This window comes from Garra rufa, chromosome 22 (assembly GCF_049309525.1).
Source record: "Garra rufa chromosome 22, GarRuf1.0, whole genome shotgun sequence".
In the NCBI taxonomy this organism is placed as follows: domain Eukaryota; kingdom Metazoa; phylum Chordata; class Actinopteri; order Cypriniformes; family Cyprinidae; genus Garra; species Garra rufa.
This window is the reverse complement of record NC_133382.1, coordinates 25,200,088-25,223,751: the sequence shown is the minus strand read 5'-3', so window position 1 is coordinate 25,223,751 and position 23,664 is coordinate 25,200,088. Positions and strand designations below refer to the sequence as shown.

Genomic DNA, 23,664 nt, shown 5'->3' with positions numbered 1-23,664 from the left:
CGTTGTCGCTTCCGGAGACCAAGGCCATGGAGGAGTACATCCAGGAGGCTCTAAATCAGGGATATATCCGACCATCAACCTCACCCGCAGCATCTAGTTTCTTCTTCATCGCTAAGAAGGATGGAGGGCTGCGGCCATGCATAGATTACCAGACCATCAATCAAGGCACCATCAAGTTCCACTTCCTCTCGTCCCTGCGGCCCTCGAACAACTTCGCACAGCCAAGATGTTCAAGTTGGATCTCCGCAGCGCGTACAACCTTGTGAGAATACAAGAGGGGGAAGAGTGGAAGACTACCTTCGTGACCCCTACCGGCCATTACGAGTATCTAGTCATGCCCTACAGATTGGTCAACGCCCCTTCCATATTCCAGAACTTCATCCACGAGGTACTCCGGGAGTTCCTTCACCACTTCCATCGCCATCACGTTGCGGAGGTCCTACAAAAGCTACGGGAACATCAACTGTACCTCAAGGCAGAAAAATGTTCGTTTCATCCGTACACTTCCTGGGGTAGGTCATAGACCAGCAGGGGGTCCGTATGGACGAGAGGAAGGTATCTGCAGTAGTCTCTTGGCCAGAACCCACCACAATCAAAGAACTCCAAAGATTCCTGGGATTTGCCAATTTCTATCGCCATCTCATACAAAACTACAGTCTCATTACTGCTCCTCTCACCAACTTACTCAAAGGAAAACCTAGAACCCTTCTCTGGACCCCTGATTCAGCCGCAACCTTCCAAGCCCTCAAGACCCCCTTCACACAAGCTCCACTCCTGACTCACCCTGACCCTGATCTCCCTTTCGTGGTAGAGGTGGATGCTTCCACTACCGGAGTTGGAGGTGTCCTGTCACAACATCATGGTACTCCTCCATTACTCCATCCATGTGCCTATTTCTCCCGGAAGCTCAGCCCAGCGGAGAGGAATTACGACATCGGCAACCGGGAGTTACTGGCCATCAAACTCACTCTGGAGGAGTGGCGACATTGGTTGGAGGGAGCTAACCATACCTTCCAGGTAATCACCAACCACAAAAATCTGCAGTACCTCCGAGATGCCAAGAGACTTTGTCCTCGTCAAGCCCGCTGGTCACTTTTCTTCTCCCGTTTCAACTTGACCATAACCTACCGGCCAGGTCCCAAGAACATTCAAGCAGATGCCCTCTCTAGGATTCATGACCATCAAGAAACACCTGAAATACCCATGAATATCATCCCTGAACACATCATCGTACAACCAATTGAATGGTCTAACCCTCCAGCCGTCGCCACTCCTGAACCCAGATCTCTGCCGGGCTGTCCGCTAGGTCGTCAGTTCATCCCTCGGACCCAACGGGTAGATCTCATCCACTCTACACATACCTCCCTGGGCACTGGATATCCAGGGGCCAACAATACCCTCTCGCTGCTATCCGATCACTTCTGGTGGCCGGACATGGCAAGGGATGTGAGGAGGTATGTTCAAGGATGCAAAGAATGTGCAATGTCCAAAAGTCCTTGCCATCTGCCTGCAGTAAAGCTCCATCCCTTGCCCATCCCGAACCGCCCCTGGTCACACCTAGGAGTAGATTTCATGACAGATCTTCCTTCGTTGGATGGAAATACCTGCATTTTAGTCATCGTTGATCGATTCTCGAAATTCTGTCGACTAATACCCTTGAAAGGACTTCCAACAGCTCTGGAAACAGCCGAGACACTCTTCAACAACGTCTTCAAGTACTATGGCATCCCGGAGGATAGCCTCTCCTCTGGATACCACTCTCAGACTAACGGGCAGACGGAGAGGAAGATCCAGGAGGTGGGGCGGTTCCTCAGAACCTTTTGTCATGGTCACCAGGACTCCTGGAACCAGTTCCTGGGCTGGGCGGAATATGCCCAGAATTCACTGCGGCAACCAACCACAGGACTCACACCATTCCAGTGTTTACTCGGATTTCAACCTCCACTCTTCCCCTGGAATGGTGAACCATCACAGGCACCCGCAGAGGATTACTGGTTTCGGGAGAGCGAGAGAGTCTGGGACGAAGCTCACCATCATCTGCAATGGGCAGTGCGCAGAGCCAAGTCCACCGCCGACCAAAGAAGGATTCCAGGTCCCACATACACTCCTGGGCAGAAGGTCTGGCTCTCAATTTGGGACATCCGTCTGCGCCTGCCCTCGAAAAAACTCAGTCCCAGAATCGTTGGCCCCTTTACTATCCTGGAACAGGTCAACCTCTTCACCTTCAGACTCCAACTTCCACCTGAGTATAGAATTCACCCTACATTTCACGTTTCCCTGCTTAAACCCTTTCACCCCCCTGTGATTCCCTCCACAGAACCTGGCCACGAAGAGGAACCCCCTCCCCCCTTGGTTCTGGAAGAGGGATCCATATACTCAGTCCGGGAAATTCTTCAGTCCCGACGTTGTGGTGGTATCCTGGAGTATCTTGTTGACTGGGAAGGATACGGACCGGAGGAGAGGTCGTGGGTTCCCAGAGTCGACATTCTAGACCCAGCCTTCATGGAAGAATTCCACACTAACCATCCTGAATGTCCTGCCCCTTGGGGACGAGATGGACCACCACGGAGGTCTCGGCCCTCAGGAGCGGGCCCTGGGGAGGGGGGTAATATCACGGATTGGCCAGGTTCTTCCACCTCCCACACACAGCCGTCACACTCACCAGAGTTTTGATCACACGCACCTGCAACTAATCACCAGCAGCACTTATAAGCACACATCACACACCACTCAGTGTCCGGGCTCGTTTGCACGAAGCGGACTCATTGTGGCACTCTGTCGAGTTCACAAACAAAACTTACCTGTTGATAATTACCTGAATTCTCGTTTTGTTCCAGTCTGTATCCAATCTTCTGTTTCCAGTCAGCGGTGTGTGTGTGCCGTAAATCTGCCAGCTGGACACCAACGGTGTGTGTGTGTCCTGTCCGAAACTCATCATCTGAACTGTTATACTGACCCGGTTCTGCACGTCATCTTCTATGGTGCTCTGCTGAAATAAACCTTGTCATTACTATCACTTACCACTCTCGTCGGTCTGCTTCCTTAACAAAGACATCTTGAAAAAACTAGGGAGTTGAAATGGCAGCTGCAGCCAATGATTAATCCTCTGCTGCCATCTTCTGGTTATATGGTTAATTTCTGTAAAAAGATTTTTTTTTTGCCATATCGTCTTTATGAATGAAAAGTGAATCTTTGAAGTGAATTTTATTGCACAGCTGTAGAGTTGAAAAATAATAAAGGCTTTAAAATGTGTTAATGACTATGAAGGCACGTTACTGATTATAAAGAATACGATTAAGATGTACTTGAAGAGAAGTATAGCTAGCTAGCTAACGTTAGCCTAAACACCTTAGTGTTTAGCTGTCAGCATTTAAATGTACAACTATGCAGGTCCTCTCCTGGGATTACCAGGCTCAGAATTTAAATTATATGTTGTTAAATATGAAACTGAATGTTCATGCTGTTATAATTATTAACAATGTTGCAATTATTATTTTTCTTAGTTTCTGATAAGAATGAGGCAACAGAGGAGTCTCAAGAGTGTCCACCTTTATATAGCACATATCATATAAAATGAGCTTCATTGGTAGTTTACGAGCTGGCTTATCATTATGCGGAAGTTCTAAAGAATGCTCCATGCATATGGTCAATTTATCTCAGAACTGATACGGATCTCGGTCTGCGAATGATGTCACTCTCAAGTGGACTGTGTTCCAGAAGAGTAGTCAGACAATCAAGATAGACAGATTAATTGTTAGCAATACCAGTTGATTAAAAACACATAAAAAGTACCATAGTATCATGTCCACAAACAGAGGTTGTCCAGTACTGTGTGCACTACTGAGTTTATTGAGACACAGACAAACATAAGTTCTAATAAACAATACTACTGTTTTTCTTTTGCTGATACATTGAGCAGCCATATTGTATTCTGAAGTTGGAGTTGTTGCAATTCCTCAGAGATTCCAAGTCGGAACTTTGACTTGGGAGGGCATTCCAGTTAAAAGTTCCTACTGGGAACTTGCAATTTCCAACTTCAGAGTACAAATGGAACGCAGCATAAGTAGAAAAAATAAATGAAGAAATTATGCTGTTCATTAAACAGCTAATCTGACAAGTAGTTTTTTTTTTCAGTTACAAACACCACATTACCCAGAGTTCCCACAGAAAAAAAGAGCACTTATTCTTGGATTACAGACCAATAAAAAGGGTTATTTGTAAAGAAATACATATTTGTGCCATGTCAAATTCAGATGTTAACGTGTCAGCGATAAAACAGAAGTACAGCTGCTTCAGTTATCTCTCTGGAAGCACTGTGGTCTATATGAGTACCATAGCCATCCCAGTCGAAACTTGTGAAGTCGCCACACTGTCTAGGGGCCTCGTGAGGAAAGTGTCCACCTCCACCAATACAGAACTGCAACAATATGAGTACATTACTGAAACTGCTAAAGAACAAGCAAATAACCAGAGTGTATGCAACTTAAAAAGCAGCTCCACTTAAAAAAGTGTGATTTAAACAACTTAACACTTTATCAGACTTCTAAACTTCAAACTTCTTTTCTCTAAAAATTAAAGAAATACACACTTCATCTTTCTGCTTTTAAACCCTCTGGTCTGCTTGCCTGCCTTTGCACAGCTGCCTATAGACATTGTTGTATTTAATATTACATAATCCACAAACTCACATGTTCAGTGTCACAGCCAGTTGGTTTAATGCCCGAACAAAGAGCCATGGCTGCCTTTTCATTATTAAAGACTCTGAATGTGATGAATCCAGGCTCAAAGATTGCTGAAAAAGAATATGTTATTGATGATTGTTCTTGATGATGTTCTTTACATCACTTTCATTATTTGCAGTGTTTACATCTCAACAAAGATGCAGAGTACTGTATATAATACACAGCCACTGAAAAAATAATACTGTACAATGACATTATCTGCCAATTGATTCAAGAAATATTCTAATTAGGACTATCAAGTGATTTCGTTTTTTACATTTAATTATTTACATGATGTGGTGATTAATTGATTCAAAATAATTAATCTAATTAATTGTACTCTAACCCCCGGTTTCACAGACATGGCTTAAGCCTAGTCCTAGACTAAAATGTAAGTCTGAGCTGTTTCAACTGAAATAAACTTGCACTGACTGATCTTAAAAATATATCAGTGCCTTTTTTTGTTTTAAGATGCACACCAGTAATGTTTTTTTCGAAGCATGTTTATAAAAATTACTTAAATGTCCTAATTGATCTATGGCCTAATCCTGGTTTAATCTAAGCCCTGTCTGTGAAACCGGGCCTAAATGTGTCAGGATTATGGACTGTTTTGTATGTTTTTCCTAGTGTCCCCTGTTGTTCAGTGTTTATTGGTTTTCCCCTATGCCCATATTTGGACTTCCTCTTGTTAGCGTAATCTGCCACACCTGTCCTAGTGATTAGTCTACCCTTTATAAATTGGTTGTTTTCCACAGTTTACTTGTCTGGCATTGTTGTTCATTCATGTTGTCGCTTCTATGTTCCTTAGTTTCCTTTATTTTGTCTCGTGTTCCAGTCTTTTGTTTTCCATTGTTTTGTTTAAAAGGATTCAGTAAAAACTTTACACTTCACTCCTTCATTGTCTGCCAGTTCCTGCATGCATCCTGACAAAATGTGGCTGAGAAATTGTCCCTAAATTATAATTTAAAGCCATTATTGTGTTAAATGAGAAAAGCATCAAAGCAACAACATTTTTAATTATATGAAACTCTAAATAAGAAACTAAAACTGCCAGTAACTGGTGGTAAATGGCTTAAAGGGATGGTTCGGAGTAGAATTGACTTCATTGCTATGCACTCCGAAGCCCATCTAAATACCCCATCCAAAGTTTTTTTTTACCTTAGTCGAACATTTATAAAGATATTAGAGTTTTTCGAATTGCTTGTTAAAGGAGTGAATGGTACATGTGATGTATCTCGTAAATTGCACCACTAAACGTGCAAGTAATCTTACCAAACTTGTACAGTAGTGTAAATAGGTTATGTACTCACAAAACGCTGCATCGGAACATTTGTAAATCCACCATGAGTGTTTTAAAATCCCTAATAGTCTCAAAAACTACAAATGGCGACACGTCGACGTCACTTCCCCGGTTTGAAAAAAGCACGTAAAAGTCCTCCTACAAGTTGACATGCAGACAGATGTAGTAGGAGGACTTTTACGTGCTTTTTTCAAACCAAGGGAAGCGACGTCTACTTGTAGTTTCTGAGACTAGTAGTTCTCGGGTAAAACGTGTTTTTAAAACACTCATGGTGGACTTACAAATGTTCTGATGCAGCGTTTTGTGAGTACATAACCTATTTACACTACTGTACAAGTTTGGTAAGATTACTTGCACGTTTAGTGGTGCAATTTACGAGATACATTACATGTACCATTCACTCCTTTAACAAGCAATTCGAAAAACTCTAATATCTTCATAAATGTTCGACTAAGGTAAAAAAAACTTCGGATGGGGTATTTAGATGGGCTTCGGAGTGCATAGCAATGAAGTCAATTCTACTCCGAACCATCCCTTTAATGAATAAGTCACTTTGACTAAGTCATTTATTCATTCAGTTAGTTCAAACTGCTTATTTACAGTTTTTTACAGACGCTAGGACACATTTCTCAATACTTAGGTCACTTTTGCAAAACTCTTCACACAGTGAGCACAACAGAAGTCTATGTGGGCTAAACTGAGGATCAATTATCATTGTTTTGGCACAAAATGCATTCAATGACTACATCTCTCAAATTTCATGAACTCTTTTCTCACTCAGACACAACAACTGCCAAAAATCTTTGTATGTACAGGACATTTTGCACGTGCTTACATACTGTTTTCAAAACTGTTAAACTTATGTTCAAAACAATAACATAACGCAAAACTAATTAAGACAGAAAATTTCAACAGCAATATTTTATTGAAACATATTTCAAATCTAAAAATGCAGTTTAACCAGCCACAGCTGATTCTCATTGTAGATGAACATCTACACAGGTTTTACTCTTTCAATTTCATTACAAAAGGAGACAACTGCTGAATAGGTTTGTATTGTGATGTAAACATGGACCCAAATAAAAATAAATAAACGACATAAAATATTGACGAATTCTGCATCATGGCTGATTCATTCCAGTAACATATATTGCAGTTATAAACAATATATATTGCAATTATAAACAGAGATGTGTCCTTGTTTTACACAAGAAGACACTGTGTAATGCTACATGTTGTTAGTGTTTTTTAGGTCATTGTTTTGTGGGTGACAAAGTGTGTTTGTCGACTGTCAACCTTTGCTAGTATTCTGAAAGAATGAGTTTATTTGAGACCTGAATAAAGTGTTTTGGTAGTTGTAGTGCATTTTGAATGTGAAATGAAATGAAAGCTCTAGCATTAAGTTCTGCCGGGAAGACTTAATTGTCACGTCACTCAATTTTCATCTATCCAATCACATTCCAACACTTGTGGTATATAAGATCGGTACTTACTCATGTTTGAATTCGCAGATGCTGACGCTTCAATTCACCACCATCCTCCCCACCTCCTCCAAATTTAATCTTTCCCTCCATCTTCCTCACCACCACCACCAGGAGGGTCCCTTACATACCTCACGGGGGTCGGCTGCGCCCCTGCCTTGATCTTCAGGCAGGATATGCAGAGTCCGGACCCTCAGATTGCGAGTTATGGACGGGGCCTACGCCAAAGAACGTTATTGCTTGCTGGGCTGCTAATAAATGGATAATTGTCACAGTATTCATTCTCCTGAGTCTTTCTGGTAGAACTGCTTTGCCAAGCTGAAAGTCGGTTAGGAGAATTGTGTGAAGAGTTTTGCAAAAGTGACCTAAGTATTGAGAAATGTGTCCTAGCGTCTGTAAAAAACTGTAATCTGTAGTAAATGGCTTTTTTTAATTAACAGGCCATTAAATCATTGGTTAACCTGATTTGTATAAAAATCAGGTTAATTCAGTAAAGAAACACAACAGTTCTGCTGGGGCTTTATACACTCTCAGAAAAAAGGGCACAAAAGAAGTCAGTGAGGCGGTAACCCTTCAAAGAAAAAATTAGGCATGTGTACTTTAGGTGCAAATACCTTTAAGGTACTAAAATGTGCCTTATAGGGGTAAAAAGTAAGCATGTTATTTTTTCCTAACAAATTAAACTAATGGATTAAATTGACAGCCATAATATACCAATACCTCTTACTAAAGGACCATACAGACTTTTGGTGTAATCCGCATTTCCAATATCATATACAATTGGAATAGCAGGTCCATTATCAGTTTTACATGTCCCGATTCCAAACCTCACAGGAAATTTCTGGGAAAATGAAGATAAGAAAACATATAAGAAACAAATTCTGTATGTGTCCCTCAATCAAAATATATGTATTTATGAAATTTTATATATACTGAATAAATCCCTAATATGTATGTATAAATAGTTATTGAACACTTTTTTGCCTGTATATCTATGAATGTTTCAAACTCTAAACTGAGTTTATCTGACCTTAAATAAATTGAAAAGGTTTCCCCCGTAAAGGCTTAGGAAGGTATTTTCAGTGTGGTATCGCAAGATGGAGGCAATTGTCCAGTGTTCCAAATCAATATTATTAGGAACATGCCACACAGATATATCCTGTGCCACAATGTCAAAGTATCCAGGATTCTGTGACAAAAAAAAAAACAGACTGTCATTTTAGATTGCAGACAAACATCTTTTGATTGTCAGTCCAATGTCTTAATGTCCTTTAGGTTGCTTCCCTTAAACTATGGCTTTAAACCCATTAATGTAATAAAAAGTACCTTATAATCGTCACTTGTAGCAGCCTCAGCAGCTCCGAAAGTGATTGTGTTTGTCCATGTCCCATCACCATCAGGCCGGTTTGGGTCACTGCCCTGCTGACTAGACCAGCGATCACCAACAGTGCACTTTCCATACATGTTGTTTTCATGAACACTGGCCACCAGCGTCCAGCCGCCGCCAGCAGTGGTCATATCACAGAACGTCTGGTAAAGGACTCCTCTTGATGAGATCAGATAGTACAGGCCATCTGTTTGAACACCAAGTATTCATGAGTCAGATAAATGTAGTCTGGTGCTTAGGATAGCAAAAATGAATAGAATTTTGTACCATCAAAAACATGATACTTGTCACGAATTTCTTTGCAGCTTCGAGCAACATATTTAATTCTGTCCAGAAGTTTTTCAAGCTCATGGTTGGTGTTAGTATCACTGATGTTAATACACGGTACTTCTGTTTCTTGTATAACATACATAGCACCCCCTGTAGAAATTGCAGCAAATTAAAGAGCATTAAAAAGACTAAGCAATGATGTTGTTGTAATGTGAGTCAGAACTAGGACACCAGACAAAGTAATTATCTAAAATTCAATAAAAAAACGTACTTATTTTACCGTCACACAACCATAAACTCAGTAAGAGACTGAGAAGAATCCCTGAAAGCATTTTTGTTAGACAGACAGTCTGCAAAGAAAAAAGTTCTTCATGTCTTTGAGTGAAGAATATTTACTAAAAGCAAAAGTCCTAATGTTGAAAAATATTTTTCACACATTCACCAAATGTTCTTCAATCAGTTTATTACTTTCAATTAATTATCAGACCATACTGTATAAACTACTAATTATCACTCTTCCATAATCTGGACAAGGCAGCACATTAACTTACCATTTCCATAAGATAGTGGTAAATAGCTTTCAAAGGGGCTGGTGAAATCATGTGTATTTATATCTTTTTCTTATCAATGGCTGATTTATGAGTAACTAAAGTTATACGTAACTAAAGTGCAGCTATTACATGTTTAGGGCCTGTATGTGACCTTAATCTCAAAGGTCCCTGTGCACTTTTTTGACAAATATGATGAACAAATCTGTTATTTGTCCTAGTTTTGCCTAGTTCTGCCATTTCAAAAACTGATAATATTATTCTAATATCTCTTTCTTGATTTTGTTTTTTTCCTTTCTCTTCATTCAAGGGTGGTATACGATGCATAATCCAACTAAATATTTAACAAATATTTAATCCTTTGAAGAGATAGTTTACTAAAAATGTAAATTCTGTCATCATATCATCAGATGTCCATTTTTTTTATTCATATAATGAAAGTCAAGTCCAGTGTTCATTTGGACTTTCCACTTTCTTTTATTGTATGAACAAAATCCGATCAGTCAAAGTAAGTCATAGAAGAAAGTAAGTCATACAGGTCAGTTTATTTTTAACCTGTAACAATAAGGTTTTAAATCAAAGGTCTAGTTTTATAAATGCCTGCTTGATTAGACATGGTTATCTTCAGTGTAATAATGGGGTTTGTGTCCTTGCCCTATTTTAGTTTCAATGATAGAGCAGCCTGTCCTCAAGTATGCTTCACACTTCACACTGCTTACTGTGCAGTTCATCAACCAAGTATTTTGATGATGGTTTTTCATTTGCATTATTTAGAATATTGTTCAAATGTTTATTCATCAAAATATGTTAAGACATTACAGTGCTATAAAACATCCTTGTCATTGGCAGATGATAAGGATGATTCTCTCACACACACACACACACACACACACACACACACACACACGCACGCACGCACGCACGCACGCGCACACACACACACACACACACACACACACACACAAAATAATACCTTCATAAGAATCCTACCTGTTCTGTATATGATCAAATCCTTACAGCTGTATTTATAAAACATTACCACAGTAACTTGTAGACTAGAAGTTAAACTGGAGTAGGCTTTCACACACAAACAGTATTGAACAGTTTTGGCAGTCCACTGGTTTTATTTGAACAAACACATTTGTTCCACTTTTGAACAACTGTAAAAAGAAATGCATGAACATTGAAAAAATTGCCTATTTAGGACATATATTGTAAAGAAACATATTTTAGCAAATAAATAAATCCATCATGATTAATCAGAGTTTCAGCGATAAAAGAGAAGTACAGCTGCTTTAGTTTACCCTTTTTACTGGGGCACTTGCCCTAGTAAAAATATGCTGTGCCCCAGTAAAATCTCAAATTTGAGTTATAATTTACGTTGATAATCCCAAAATAAAGACATTAAACTACATGCAACAACTGAATTAATGAGTAATGGGGGCCAGTGCCCCAGTAGAGCTTTAGGTCTAGCAACTCCCCTGGTTAGTACCATAGCCATTCCAATCGAAGTCCCCACACTGTTTAGGAGCCCCATCAGGAAAGTATCCACCTCCACCAATACAAAACTGAAACAATATGAGTATGTTACTAACAACACAATATACAATTTCTTCAAATAACATAATAATCTAATAATAACAAAACTGTCCTCACTAATTTTTGTCAAAACTTACATATTCTTATTCTGTGTCAACTTATTTACATGGTGTGTTTTGTATGTATGCAAATTGTATAATATCCAAGGTACACATTTCTAATAATAATAATTCTTGTATCATGTTTTCAAAATGTTTTGGAATATTTCTTCTCTCCCCAAATTTGTCAGAAACACAGTAATACTTAAATTAGAATGGTAGTATTAGCCTATCAAGATGTTGCTTACATCTACATTGTAAATATATACTTTTTGCTATTTGATTAAAATTTAAGGTAAATCAATAACAATTACATTTTTAACGATATTTTAAGTGTAATTCATTTATGAGATTATTTGTATTTTGAATCGAGTTTTGCTTTGTAAAAGCCAAAAAGTTGGTCATACTGATTTCAAAGTTAAGGATTCATAAGTTTGAATAAACATGAAACCAAAAAATATCAAAACATCTTAGTTGATAATTCAGTATATATTTTTTTTTTGACAAAACATCCCATGTTTCGGCAGTGACAACACATTACTGAATTTTAAATAAAACTAAAACATACTAAAATCGAAAAAAAAAAAAAATTGCATAACTATACTAACATTTTGTTTATTTCCCCCAAATAAAGGATTATGTGTTCCCTTTTGTCACTTCCGAAACAATGATGACATGTTTCAGTTGTGACTGTTTTGGTATAGTGAAAATTCTATAAATTCTAACACCCAAAAAACAAAGATGTCATAACACTTGGTGGAGATGAAATTCCGCCAAGTGTTTCGATAGTGACAATTTGATTAGGATTTTGGATCGTATGGAAAGATCAGGCTTGCCGGTTACGTATGTTTGCACCCCTGCTCTTCATTTCTACAATGAAGCATGAATTATTGCCTGTGGTGATTAACTGCATGACACAATTGTTGTTTATAAATGATAATATTTTTTGTTAAGCTCACATGTTCAGTGTGACAAGCGGTTGGTTTAACGCCTGAACAAAGAGCCATAGCTGCCTTTTCAGTATTGAAGACTCTGAATGTGGTGAATCCGGGTTAAAACATATCTGAAAAGAATAGACAGAATATATCTCTGATGATAATGATCTGTCATGGTAGGTCAATATACAACATGGCTATCATTCATTAAAGTAATTTGGGCCGATTTAGGAGAACATCTTAAAAATAATGGGTGTGTCAATCCTACATTTTTGCTCTAAGAGTATTCCACAAAGCATTTTAGCGCTAAAAATAGCTCCTAAATCTGTGAAATATTAAGAGTAGTAAAGAGGATTTCTAAGTCACTAAGACCAAATCGAACTATCCTAAAATGGCTGTTGCTGGAAATCTGCCTCGGAACATAAACACGCTGCATTTATTTGCACACATAAGCATGCATCCTTTTTTGCTTTTGGAGGTGTTCCCAAATTGTCCTTTGATTATATCCTTGTTTTTATTAACAAGTTGGGCAAGTAGTAACAGCTGTTCTTGCATCCAGTTTGGTTTTCTTTTATGTTTGCATGTCTTACTATCAGCCATGATTAAGGCTGTTTGTATGCATATCCACAAATTGTGTACGAGAAGCAAGCACACATGTAAGAGGCTGACTATTAACTGAACATATAGTTGTTTAATTAGTTATAGTTGACACTTAGCCTGCATTTTACATTTTTTATTTTTAAATATTTAAACATAAATTTTTAAAGCTTTATTTGAATATGGAAAAATAATATCATGCTCTACAAAATTTATATGAATAAATCTCTGACAAAGACTTCTCCCATATTAGCCAATCACTGTGTGCATACAGTCGTGGCCAAAAGTTTTGAGAATTACATAAATATTGGAAATTGGAAAAGTTGCTGCTTAAGTTTTTATAATAGCAATTTGCAAATACTCCAGAATGTTATGAAGAGTGATCAGATGAATTGCATAGTCCTTCTTTGCCATGAAAATTAACTTAATCCCGAAAAAAACTTTCCACTGCATTTCATTGCTGTCATTAAAGGACCTGCTGAGATCATTTCAGTAATCGTCTTGTTAACTCAGGTGAGAATGTTGAAGAGCACAAGACTGGAGATCATTATGTCAGGCTGATTGGGTTAGAATGGCAGACTTGACATGTTAAAAGGAGGGTGATGCTTGAAATCATTGTTCTTCCATTGTTAACCATGGTCACCTGCAAAGAAACGCGTGTAGCCATCATTGCGTTGCATAAAAATGGCTTCACAGGCAAGGATATTGTGGCTACTAAGATTGCACCTAAATCAACAATTTATAGGATCATCAAGGAATAAGGTTCAATTCTTGTTAAGAAGGCTTCAGGGCATCCACTTCTCTCCAAAAAAACATCAGGGACAGATTGATCTTCTGCAAAAAGTATGGCGAATGGACTGCTGAGGACTGGGGCAAAGTCATATTCTCAGATGAAGCCTCTTTCCGATTGTTTTGGGCATCTGGAAAAAGGCTTGTCCGGAGAAGAAAAGGTGAGCGCTACCATCAGTCCTGTGTCATGCCAACAGTAAAGCATCCTGAGACCATTCATGTGTGGGGTTGCTTCTCATCCAAGGGAGTGGGCTCACTCACAATTTTGCCCAAAAACATAACCATGAATAAAGAATGGTACCAAAACACCCTCCAACAGCAACTTCTTCCAACAAGCCAACAACAGTTTGGTGAATAACAATGCGGAGCACCGTGCCATAAGGCAAAAGTGATAACTAAGTGGCTCAGGGACCAAAACGTTGACATTTTGGGTCCATGGCCTGGAAACTCCCCAGATCTTAATCCCATTGAGAACTTGCGGTCAATCCTCAAGAGGCGGGTGGACAAACAAAAACCCACTAATTCTGACAAACTCCAAGAAGTGAATGGGTTGCTATCAGTCAGGATTTGGCCCAGAAGTTGATTGAGCGCATGCCCAGTCGAATTGCAGAGGTCCTGAAAAAGAAGGGCCAACGCTGCAAATATTGACTCTTTGCATAAATGTCATGTAATTGTCGATAAAAGCCTTTGAAATGTATGAAGTGCTTGTAATTATATTTCAGTACATCACAGAAACAATTGAAACAAATATCTAAAAGCAGTTTAGCAGCAAACTTTGTGAAAACTAATATTTGTGTCATTCTCAAAACCTTTGGCCATGACTGTAGTTAGTAAGCATGCTAAAATCATCCATAGCAACAAGGTCATCCCTGCCTTTACTTTTAGCATAAGACTTCTCTCTATTCCTTAGTAAATGTTTATCTTAGCAGCTTTGTGGATAGGTTTTAAGAGAAAATTTAGCAGAACTTTTAGTGATATGATAAAATGTTTTGTGAATAAAGGCCCAGCTCTCAACAATGATGATGCCTTGTAAATAATACACCATCACTGAACAGTACACAGATTTTATGACTGTTAATCAGTGTAGCTATTTGAAAAATATTGGCTCAAGCATTGCCATACCTCTTATAACTGTCACACCCTCAGCACGTTCCCTCAGCCCCAATCACCGTGATCCATCACCAACCAGCCAATCACCACTGCACCACACCCGTGAACCATCACCAGAGTTCTAATCACCCACACCTGGAATCGCAATCAGCACTCCCTTTATATACTCACCTCTGCCATTCACTCACCGGCTGGAATCATAGTTACATGGACACCTCTCCTTGGATCTTCTCCTCCTTCTCTCGATTCTCCTGTGCTCCTCTCGGACTGCATCTGGATCAACCTGTGAAACATACGTTAACCACTTTAAGGGAAGTGACTGTTACTCTTGCTGGCGATTGCCTAAGAACTTGTGTTTACCTTATCGAACTGTGTTTGATGACTCGGATCCCGAAGTCTATACTCACCTGTTTGAAGTGTGCACGTCTGTAAATAAACACCTTGAAATCTACTTACCCTCTCCTTGTATGTGTGGTCGTGACAGGATTCCAGCCCGAAGAATTCCTACAGCTCGCTCATGGAGGCGTCAACGTCATCAGCCACTGCTTCTCCCGATCCATTCGCCGAAATGGTGAATGCCCTCCGTCAATCTCTGCAATCTGTTCCCCTTGTGACCAGAGCTAACACCACGACGATCTCCAACACGCCCATCTCTCGCCCCCTGAATTATTCCGGCGACCCAGGCGGATGTGATGGTTTCCTCCTTCAAAGCTCTCTCTACATTGAAGCGAATGCTCACCATTTCCCTAACGAAGTCTCCAAAATCTCCTTCATGGTTTCACTTCTCACTGGACCGGCACTTCAATGGGCCAATGCGCTCTGGGAATCAAGGAGTCCAGCGCTAGCTTCACACCATGCATTCACCTTGCACTTCAAGGAAGTGTTCGGAACCGCTCTCACACCCCTCTCAGTGCACGATGAACTCATCACTCTGCGTCAAGGTACAACCAGCATACACGAGTACACCTTGCGCTTCCGCTCTCTAGCAGCCCATAGTGGTTGGAATCAGATTGCTCTCCTGGCGGCTTATCGTCAAGGGCTCAAGCCACAAATTCGCAAACATATGGTCATCTATGAGGATAATGTACCGCTAGAGACTTTTATAAAGAAAGCTACTAGTGTCTCGCAGCACCTCTCTGCCTGTCCCTCTACATTGTCTGTGGCAAGTTCTCTCCCATGCAGAGCTCCATCACCCCAGCGAGACTGTGAAGAACCCATGATCACAGATTCTTATCATCTGGATCCTGCAGAGCGGAAACGTCGCATTGATGACCGTCTGTGCCTATATTGCGGAGAAGCCTCCCATCTCATCAACGTCTGCCCAGTTCGACCACCTCGTCCAATGGTGAGTACAGTAGCCATTTCTCCTGCCATATCTCACTTACCCCGTATTACTGCAAGCCTAACTGTGAACTCTCGTACTCTCCCCATACATGTTCTTGTGGATTCTGGAGCGGCTGGCAACTTTATCTCCTCACATTTCATTGCCAAGCATCAAATTCCCACCGTTAAAAATGAGATCAAATATCGCATCATTACCATTCAGAACTCACCATTGGGCGACGGTAAAATCACCCGACGCACCAAAGAGGTAACAATAATTTCTCCACATGACCATCGTGAAAAATTAACCCTTCTCGTACTTCCCCGAGCTAATGTGGACGTCATCCTGGGCAGACCATGGCTAGCAGAACATCAGCCTCACATCGACTGGAGCACAGGAGAAATCCTAAGCTGGAGTGCAGGATGCCAGAACCACGGATCCCGTTCTCCCTCGTCTGCTTCACAGCAACCTCGTCCCGCTGTTTCCCTCAATGCAACCACCATAGAGAGCCCCAACACTCATTCCACAGTCACCATTCCCACCATCTATCAATCCTTTTCAGACGTCTTCAGCAAGGAACGAGCCACTCAACTACCACCTCACCGGCCCTGGGACTGTAGTATCGACCTACTGCCAGATGCTAAACTACCCCATGGAAAGGTCTATCCTCTTTCTCGTCCTGAGCAGGAGGCCATGAATGACTACATCCAAGAGGCACTCCAACAAGGGTTCATCAGACCTTCCACGTCCCCAGCAGCGTCCAGTTTCTTCTTTGTCCCGAAGAAGGATGGAGGGCTCCGACCCTGCATAGACTATCGGGTACTGAATGAAGCTACAGTAAAGTTTGCCTATCCACTTCCACTAGTTCCAGCAGCTCTAGAGGAGTTACGAGAGGCCCGCATCTTTACCAAGCTCGACCTCCGCAGTGCCTACAACCTGATCCGTATCCGAGAAGGGGACGAGTGGAAGACCGCCTTCATTACCCCGACTGGACACTATGAATATCAGGTGATGCCCTACGGCCTGGCCAACAGTCCATCCATATTTCAAAACTTCATGAATGAAATCTTCCGTGACTTCCTCCATCGTTTTACCATCATCTACATTGATGATATCCTGATCTACTCACGAAACCTAGAAGAACACCACGACCATGTTCGCCAGGTCCTTCAACGTCTCCGCAAATACCAACTCTACCTGAAACAGGAGAAATGCGAATTCCATCAACCCACCGTCTCCTTCCTCGGATACGTGATCTCTGCGGAGGGAGTTCGTATGGAGCCTGGTAAGGTAGATGCAGTAACCACCTGGGCGGAACCCAAATCGGTAAAAGAACTCCAACGCTTCTTGGGCTTCGCCAACTTTTACCGCCGCTTTAAGAATTATAGTCTCCTCTCAGCACCTCTTACCTCTCTCTTGAAGGGAGGACGCAAGGTACTTCAATGGACCCCTGAAGCTCAACAAGCCTTCGACCACCTTAAGCTCATGTTTACATCAGCGCCCATACTTCAACATCCTGACCCGTCGAAGGCCTTCATAGTGGAAGTGGATGCGGCAGACGTAGGCGTCGGAGCCGTTCTATCACAATGGTCTGGTGAACCCCAATCCCTCCATCCGTGTGCGTACTACTCCAAAAAACTCACCCCAGCTGAACGGAACTACGGAATTGGTGATCGTGAGTTGCTGGCCATTAAGTTGGCCCTCGAAGAGTGGCGGCACTGGTTAGAGGGAGCCCAATATCCCTTCACCGTGATAACCGATCATAAAAACCTCCAGTACCTCCAGCAAGCCAAGAGATTGAATGCACGCCAAGCACGCTGGTCACTATTCTTTGCACGCTTCAACTTCCAAATCACCTATCAACCCGGTCACAAGAACATCAAGGCAGACGCATTATCCCGTATGTATTCACCTGATCCTACTGTTGACACACCTGACCCTGTTCTACCTCCATCTGTCTTTCTAGCACCTATCCAATGGCAACTTGATGAGGACATCCGGACCGCCACCTTCGAGGAACCTGCACCCCCTGAACTTCCTCCAGGCCATACCTATGTCCCTAACAATCATCGGCTTCCGTTACTGGATAGTACGCACACGTCTCCTGGCTCAGGACACCCTGGCAGTAGGCGAACCCTCTCGCTCCTCCAGCAGAAGTATTGGTGGCCCAACATGACCAGGGACGTGGATCGGTACGTCCGGGGGTGCTCGGTCTGCGCCATCAACACCACACCCCGTCGTTTACCTGAAGGAAAGCTCCAACCATTGCCCATTCCCCGCCGACCCTGGACCCATCTAGGAGTGGACTTTGCCACGGATCTACCTCCCTTTCGAGGGTACACCACAATTCTTGTGGTTGTTGATCGTTTCTCTAAAGCCTGTAAACTAATCCCTCTCAAGGGTCTTCCCACAGCTCTAGAAACAGCTGAAGCATTGTTCCAGCATGTGTTCCGGAACTTCGGACTTCCTGAGGACATCGTATCCGACAGAGGGCCTCAATTCATTTCCAGGGTCTGGCGGGCGTTCTTCCAACTGCTGGGCACCTCAGTCAGCTTGTCATCTGGATACCACCCTCAAACAAACGGGCAGACCGAGCGGAAGATACAGGAGATCTCCCGTTACCTCCGGGCGTACTGCTCCCAACATCAAGATACCTGGAGCCAGTATCTACCGTGGGCTGAGTATGCACAAAATTCCCTCCGTCAGACATCTACTGGTTTAACCCCATTTCAATGTGTTCTAGGCTACCAACCTGCACTGTTCCCATGGACCGGAGAACCCTCCGAAGTGCCTGCGGTAGATCACTGGTTCCGGGTGAGCGAGAGGGTGTGGGACTCAGCCCATGTCCATCTCCAACGGGCAGTCCGGAGGCACACGGAGTACGCTAATCGCCACAGGTTACCTAATCCTGTTTACCTTCCTGGAGACCAGGTATGGCTCTCTACCCGGGACATCCGCCTCCGGCTGCCCTGTAAGAAGCTGAGTCCCCGCTACATAGGGCCATTCACCATCCACTCACAAATAAATCCCGTCACCTACCGGCTGAACTTACCTCCACGTTATCGGATCTCTCCCTCGTTTCACGTCTCCCTATTAAAACGTCACACTGATCCTCTGTTCCCTTCCTCAGCAGAACCGGAACCACCTCCTCCTCCAGACCAACCGGAAATCCTCATTGACGACATCTACCAGGTCCAAGAGATCCTAGACTCCCGGCGGCGGAACGGCCAACTCCAGTACCTCGTGGACTGGGAGGGGTTCGGACCCGAGGAGAGATCGTGGGTACCCCGTGATGACATCTTGGACCCTGCTCTCCTCGAAGAGTTCCACCAACAGCACCCGGAACGCCCAGCTCCCCGAGGCCGAGGTCGTCCCCATCGCCGCTCTCGGGTGCCAGGAGTCACCCGTGGAGGAGGGGGTAATGTCACACCCTCAGCACGTTCCCTCAGCCCCAATCACCGTGATCCATCACCAACCAGCCAATCACCACTGCACCACACCCGTGAACCATCACCAGAGTTCTAATCACCCACACCTGGAATCGCAATCAGCACTCCCTTTATATACTCACCTCTGCCATTCACTCACCGGCTGGAATCATAGTTACATGGACACCTCTCCTTGGATCTTCTCCTCCTTCTCTCGATTCTCCTGTGCTCCTCTCGGACTGCATCTGGATCAACCTGTGAAACATACGTTAACCACTTTAAGGGAAGTGACTGTTACTCTTGCTGGCGATTACCTAAGAACTTGTGTTTACCTTATCGAACTGTGTTTGATGACTCGGATCCCGAAGTCTATACTCACCTGTTTGAAGTGTGCACGTCTGTAAATAAACACCTTGAAATCTACTTACCCTCTCCTTGTGTGTGTGGTCGTGACAATAACAGGGCCATACAGATTTTTGGTTGATATCGCATCTCCAGTATCATACACTATTGGAATAGCAGGTCCATTATTAATGTTGCATGTCCCAATTCCAAACCTCACAGGGAATTTCTGGGAAAATGAATATAAATATTCAGTGTTTTATTTTATTTCACAACTAGTCTTTACCTATATTTCTGTGGAACTAGTTTAAAAGTTTATCTTACCATGAATAAATTGAAAAGGTTTCCTCCATGTAGGGTTAAGAATCGATTTTCAGTGTGGTATCGCAGGATAGAGGCAGTGATCCAGTGTTCCAACTGAATATTATTAGGAACATGCCACACAGACACATCCTGTGCCACAATGTCAAAGTATCCAGGATTCTGTGACAGAATGAAAACAGACTGTCATTTTCAACAATCTTAAGGTTGTTTACCTTGAACCATGGCTGTAAAACCATAAATGTAATAAAGAGTACCTTATAGTCATCACTTGTAGCAGCCTCTGCAGCTCCAAATGTGACTGTGTTTGCCCATGTCCCATCACCATCAGGCCGGTTTGGGTCACTGCCCTGCTGACTAGACCAGCGATCACCAAGAGTACACTTTCCATACATGTTGTTTTCATGAACACTGGCCACCAGCGTCCAGCCGCCGCCAGCAGTGGTCATATCACAGAACGTCTGGTAAAGGACCCCTCTTGATGAGATCAGATAGTACAGGCCGTCTGATTGAACAGAAGTATTCATGAGTCAGATAAATGTAGTCTGGTGATTAAGATTCTAAAAATAAATAGAAAATAGCATACCATCATAAACATGATACTTGTCATGAATTTCTTTGCAGCTTCGAGCAACATATTTAATTCTGTCCAGAAGTTTCTCAAGCTCAAATACTTGATTTAGCATCACAGAACCATAAACTCAGTGAGAGACCGATAAATATTTTTATACAAAACACAGTCTGCAAACAAAATAAGCAAAGTTTTTCATGATTTAAACACACACACACACACACACACACACACACACACACACACACACACACACACACACACACACACACACACACACACACACACACACACATATGTTGGGTTTACATGTTTTATGGGGACATTCCATAGACGTAATGGTTTTTATACTGTACAAACCGTACTTTCTATCACCCTACACCTACCCTACACCTAAACCTAGCCCTCACAGGAGATTGTGCACACTTTTACTTCATCAAAAAAACTCATTGTGCATGATGTATAAGCCTGTTTCCTCATGGGGACCTGAGAAATGTCCCCACAAGGTCAAAATCTACTGGTATTCCTATCTTTGTGGGGACATTTGGTCCCCATAACGTGATGAATACCAGGTACACACACACACACACACACACACACACACACACGCACGCACGCACGCACGCACACACACACACACACACACACACACACACACACAAACTTTCAAACCTTGCACATTAACTTACCATGTACATCATGTTTGTGTGCTCTTACCCCCGGTTTCACAGACAAGGCTTAAGCATAGTCCTAGACTAAAATCTTAGTCTGAGCAGTTTCAACTGAAATAAAATTGCACTGATTGATCTTAAAATATATCAGTGCCTTTGTTCTGTCTCAAAATGCACACCAGTAATGTTTTTTTGTAAGCATGTTTATAAAAATTACTTAAATGTTCTAATTGATCTATGGCCTAATCCTGGCTTAGTCTAAGCCATGTCTGTGAAACCGGGCCATAATGTCTAAAGTGACTTAAGGAAATGTATAAAGGTGTATTTGTATCCTTTTCTTAACAATGGCTGATTTATAAGTAACTAAAGTTCCCCTATCAGTCGAATCACTTCGACGTTACATTGGGATCTCGCTTGAGAGACCGATCATCTCTGAGCCTTATTAAAAAAAGCCAATTGAAAATTGGCGAGTGGACGTGCGCACCACTCAAACAGACTTTCGCTTCCAGAGCCTTCATGCTCAAGCCTTTCAACTTCTTCCAGACAAAGAAGACTTCACGTTCCTGCTGCTGCTCTTCTCTGCTGGTGTGCGCCGATCGAATAAGAGACAATCTTACTGAAAGAGTGAATTTCTCGGCGCCGCCAGCGGGGTCCTGCGGGCGGCCGTTTTCACGGCCTCAAAAAGCCTCCTGCTCTCCAGCGAGCAAGCCCCATTGAGTGCACAGTGGTGCCGCGGTTTCCTCCCTGGGCAGACCGGGACTAAAAGAGCAATTTCTCACGGCCGTGTGAAGACGTTCTTTTCAGAATGGCTTTCCGGCCGTGCGCTTCTGGGTGCGGCAGTTACCTCACCTCTCTGGACGGACATGAAAGCTGCTTCATATGTCTGGGCCTCGAACATGCTCGAACATGACCATGGGTATGTTGAAGACTCGCCGCTCGCTCGCGAGTAGGCCCCCCCTCGCGCCCCACGGCCGGCGGTTGGACCGGAGAAGTGTTCCTGCCGCTGTGGCGAGGCACGAGGGGGATTTACAAGTCACGGTGCCGAACGTACCGCCGGCCCCAAAGGCCCTGCGGTCTTCCGCCCGTCAGCATACCCCCATCGAGATGCCAGAGCAGTACGCCTCCCCGCCATTCGGGCTGGGCGTCTCTTTTGGCGCTTCACAGGAGGAAGAGATGTCGGTCGCTGCATCAGAGGGAGAGTCAGGGAGTGAGGACGCTCTTCCAGCGGCGCAGCGCCCCTCCGTGGTTGCTGCTCCGTCGGAAATAGACTCTATGCTCCTCCGAGCCGCCAGGGGGATCGGCCTGGAGGTTACTCCATGCGGCCGATCCTTCTCGGCTGGACGACTGGTTCCTGGGGAGGGCTCCGGCGGCACCGCCACGCCCCCCACCCCCACCCCCCCGGTGCCATTCTTCCCGGAGGTGCACGAGGAGCTGGTTAAGACCTGGCAGGCACCTTTTTCATCTCGCCCGCTGCCCAGCTCCTCTCCCCTCGCCACCCTTGATGGCGGGGCGGCCGGGGGATATGTGTCGGTTCCCCAGGTTGAGCGCGCTGTGGCGGTGCATCTTTGCCCGCGTGGCGCCGCCACCTGGCGGGACCGGCCGCATCTCCCCTCCAAGGCCTGCGAGCGCTCGTCCGCCCTTGCGGGCCGCGCTTTTCACGCCGCGGGCCAGGCCGCCTCAGCCCTGCATGCGATGGCAACCCTGCAGGTCTACCAGGCCAAGGGGTTGAAACAGCTGCACGAGGGTGGTTCTGACCAAGGCGTGATGCAGGAACTCCGCGCTGCCACCGACTTCGCCATTCGAGCGACGAAGGTCGCGGCGCGGGCCCTTGGTCAGGTGATGTCCACGGCTGTGGTCCAGGAGCGACACCTATGGCTCACTCTGGCCCAGATGGCAGACGCCGACAAAGCACGCTTTCTCGACGCTCCCGTCTCCCAGAGTGGCCTTTTCGGCGACACTGTTGAGGACTTCACCCAGCAGTTCTCGGCAGTTCAGAGACAGACAGAGGCAATCAAACACATCTTGCCCCGCCGCGAAGCTTCCATCCCGCCGCCGGAGAAGCCGCCTCCGCCTGTACGTCGCCGAGGGCGCCCCCCTGCGGCCGCAACATCCACAGCTCTGCCCCCCGCGGAGGCCCACGATGCCAGGTTGGCGGAAGGGGCCCCCAAGCGCAGAGCCAGCCGCAGGAGAGCGGCGCCGCCCGCGGCACAGGGACCGGCCCGAAACACCCGC

The 23,664-nt window shown here is 43.7% G+C and overlaps 2 protein-coding genes across 2 annotated transcripts; both read right to left on the bottom strand.

Annotated features, from left to right (window-relative positions):
* Positions 1-3,826: 3,826 nt before the first annotated feature.
* Positions 3,827-9,723, bottom strand: LOC141298173 (intelectin-like). Its single transcript, XM_073828685.1, has 8 exons — positions 9,711-9,723; positions 9,431-9,509; positions 9,157-9,309; positions 8,829-9,076; positions 8,533-8,691; positions 8,223-8,343; positions 4,689-4,792; positions 3,827-4,417 (listed from the first exon to the last, which is right to left on the bottom strand). The coding sequence occupies exons 1-8, from the start codon at positions 9,717-9,719 to the stop codon at positions 4,265-4,267; spliced, it is 1,026 nt and encodes a 341-aa protein (XP_073684786.1). The 5' UTR covers positions 9,720-9,723; the 3' UTR covers positions 3,827-4,264.
* Positions 9,724-11,176: 1,453 nt separating this feature from the next.
* LOC141297451 (intelectin-like) lies at positions 11,177-20,876 on the bottom strand. Its single transcript, XM_073827884.1, has 6 exons — positions 20,777-20,876; positions 20,448-20,695; positions 20,194-20,352; positions 19,969-20,098; positions 12,304-12,398; positions 11,177-11,275 (listed from the first exon to the last, which is right to left on the bottom strand). Exons 1-6 carry the CDS (start codon positions 20,874-20,876, stop codon positions 11,177-11,179), a joined length of 831 nt encoding a protein of 276 aa, XP_073683985.1.
* Between the last annotated feature and the right edge of the window lie 2,788 nt (positions 20,877-23,664).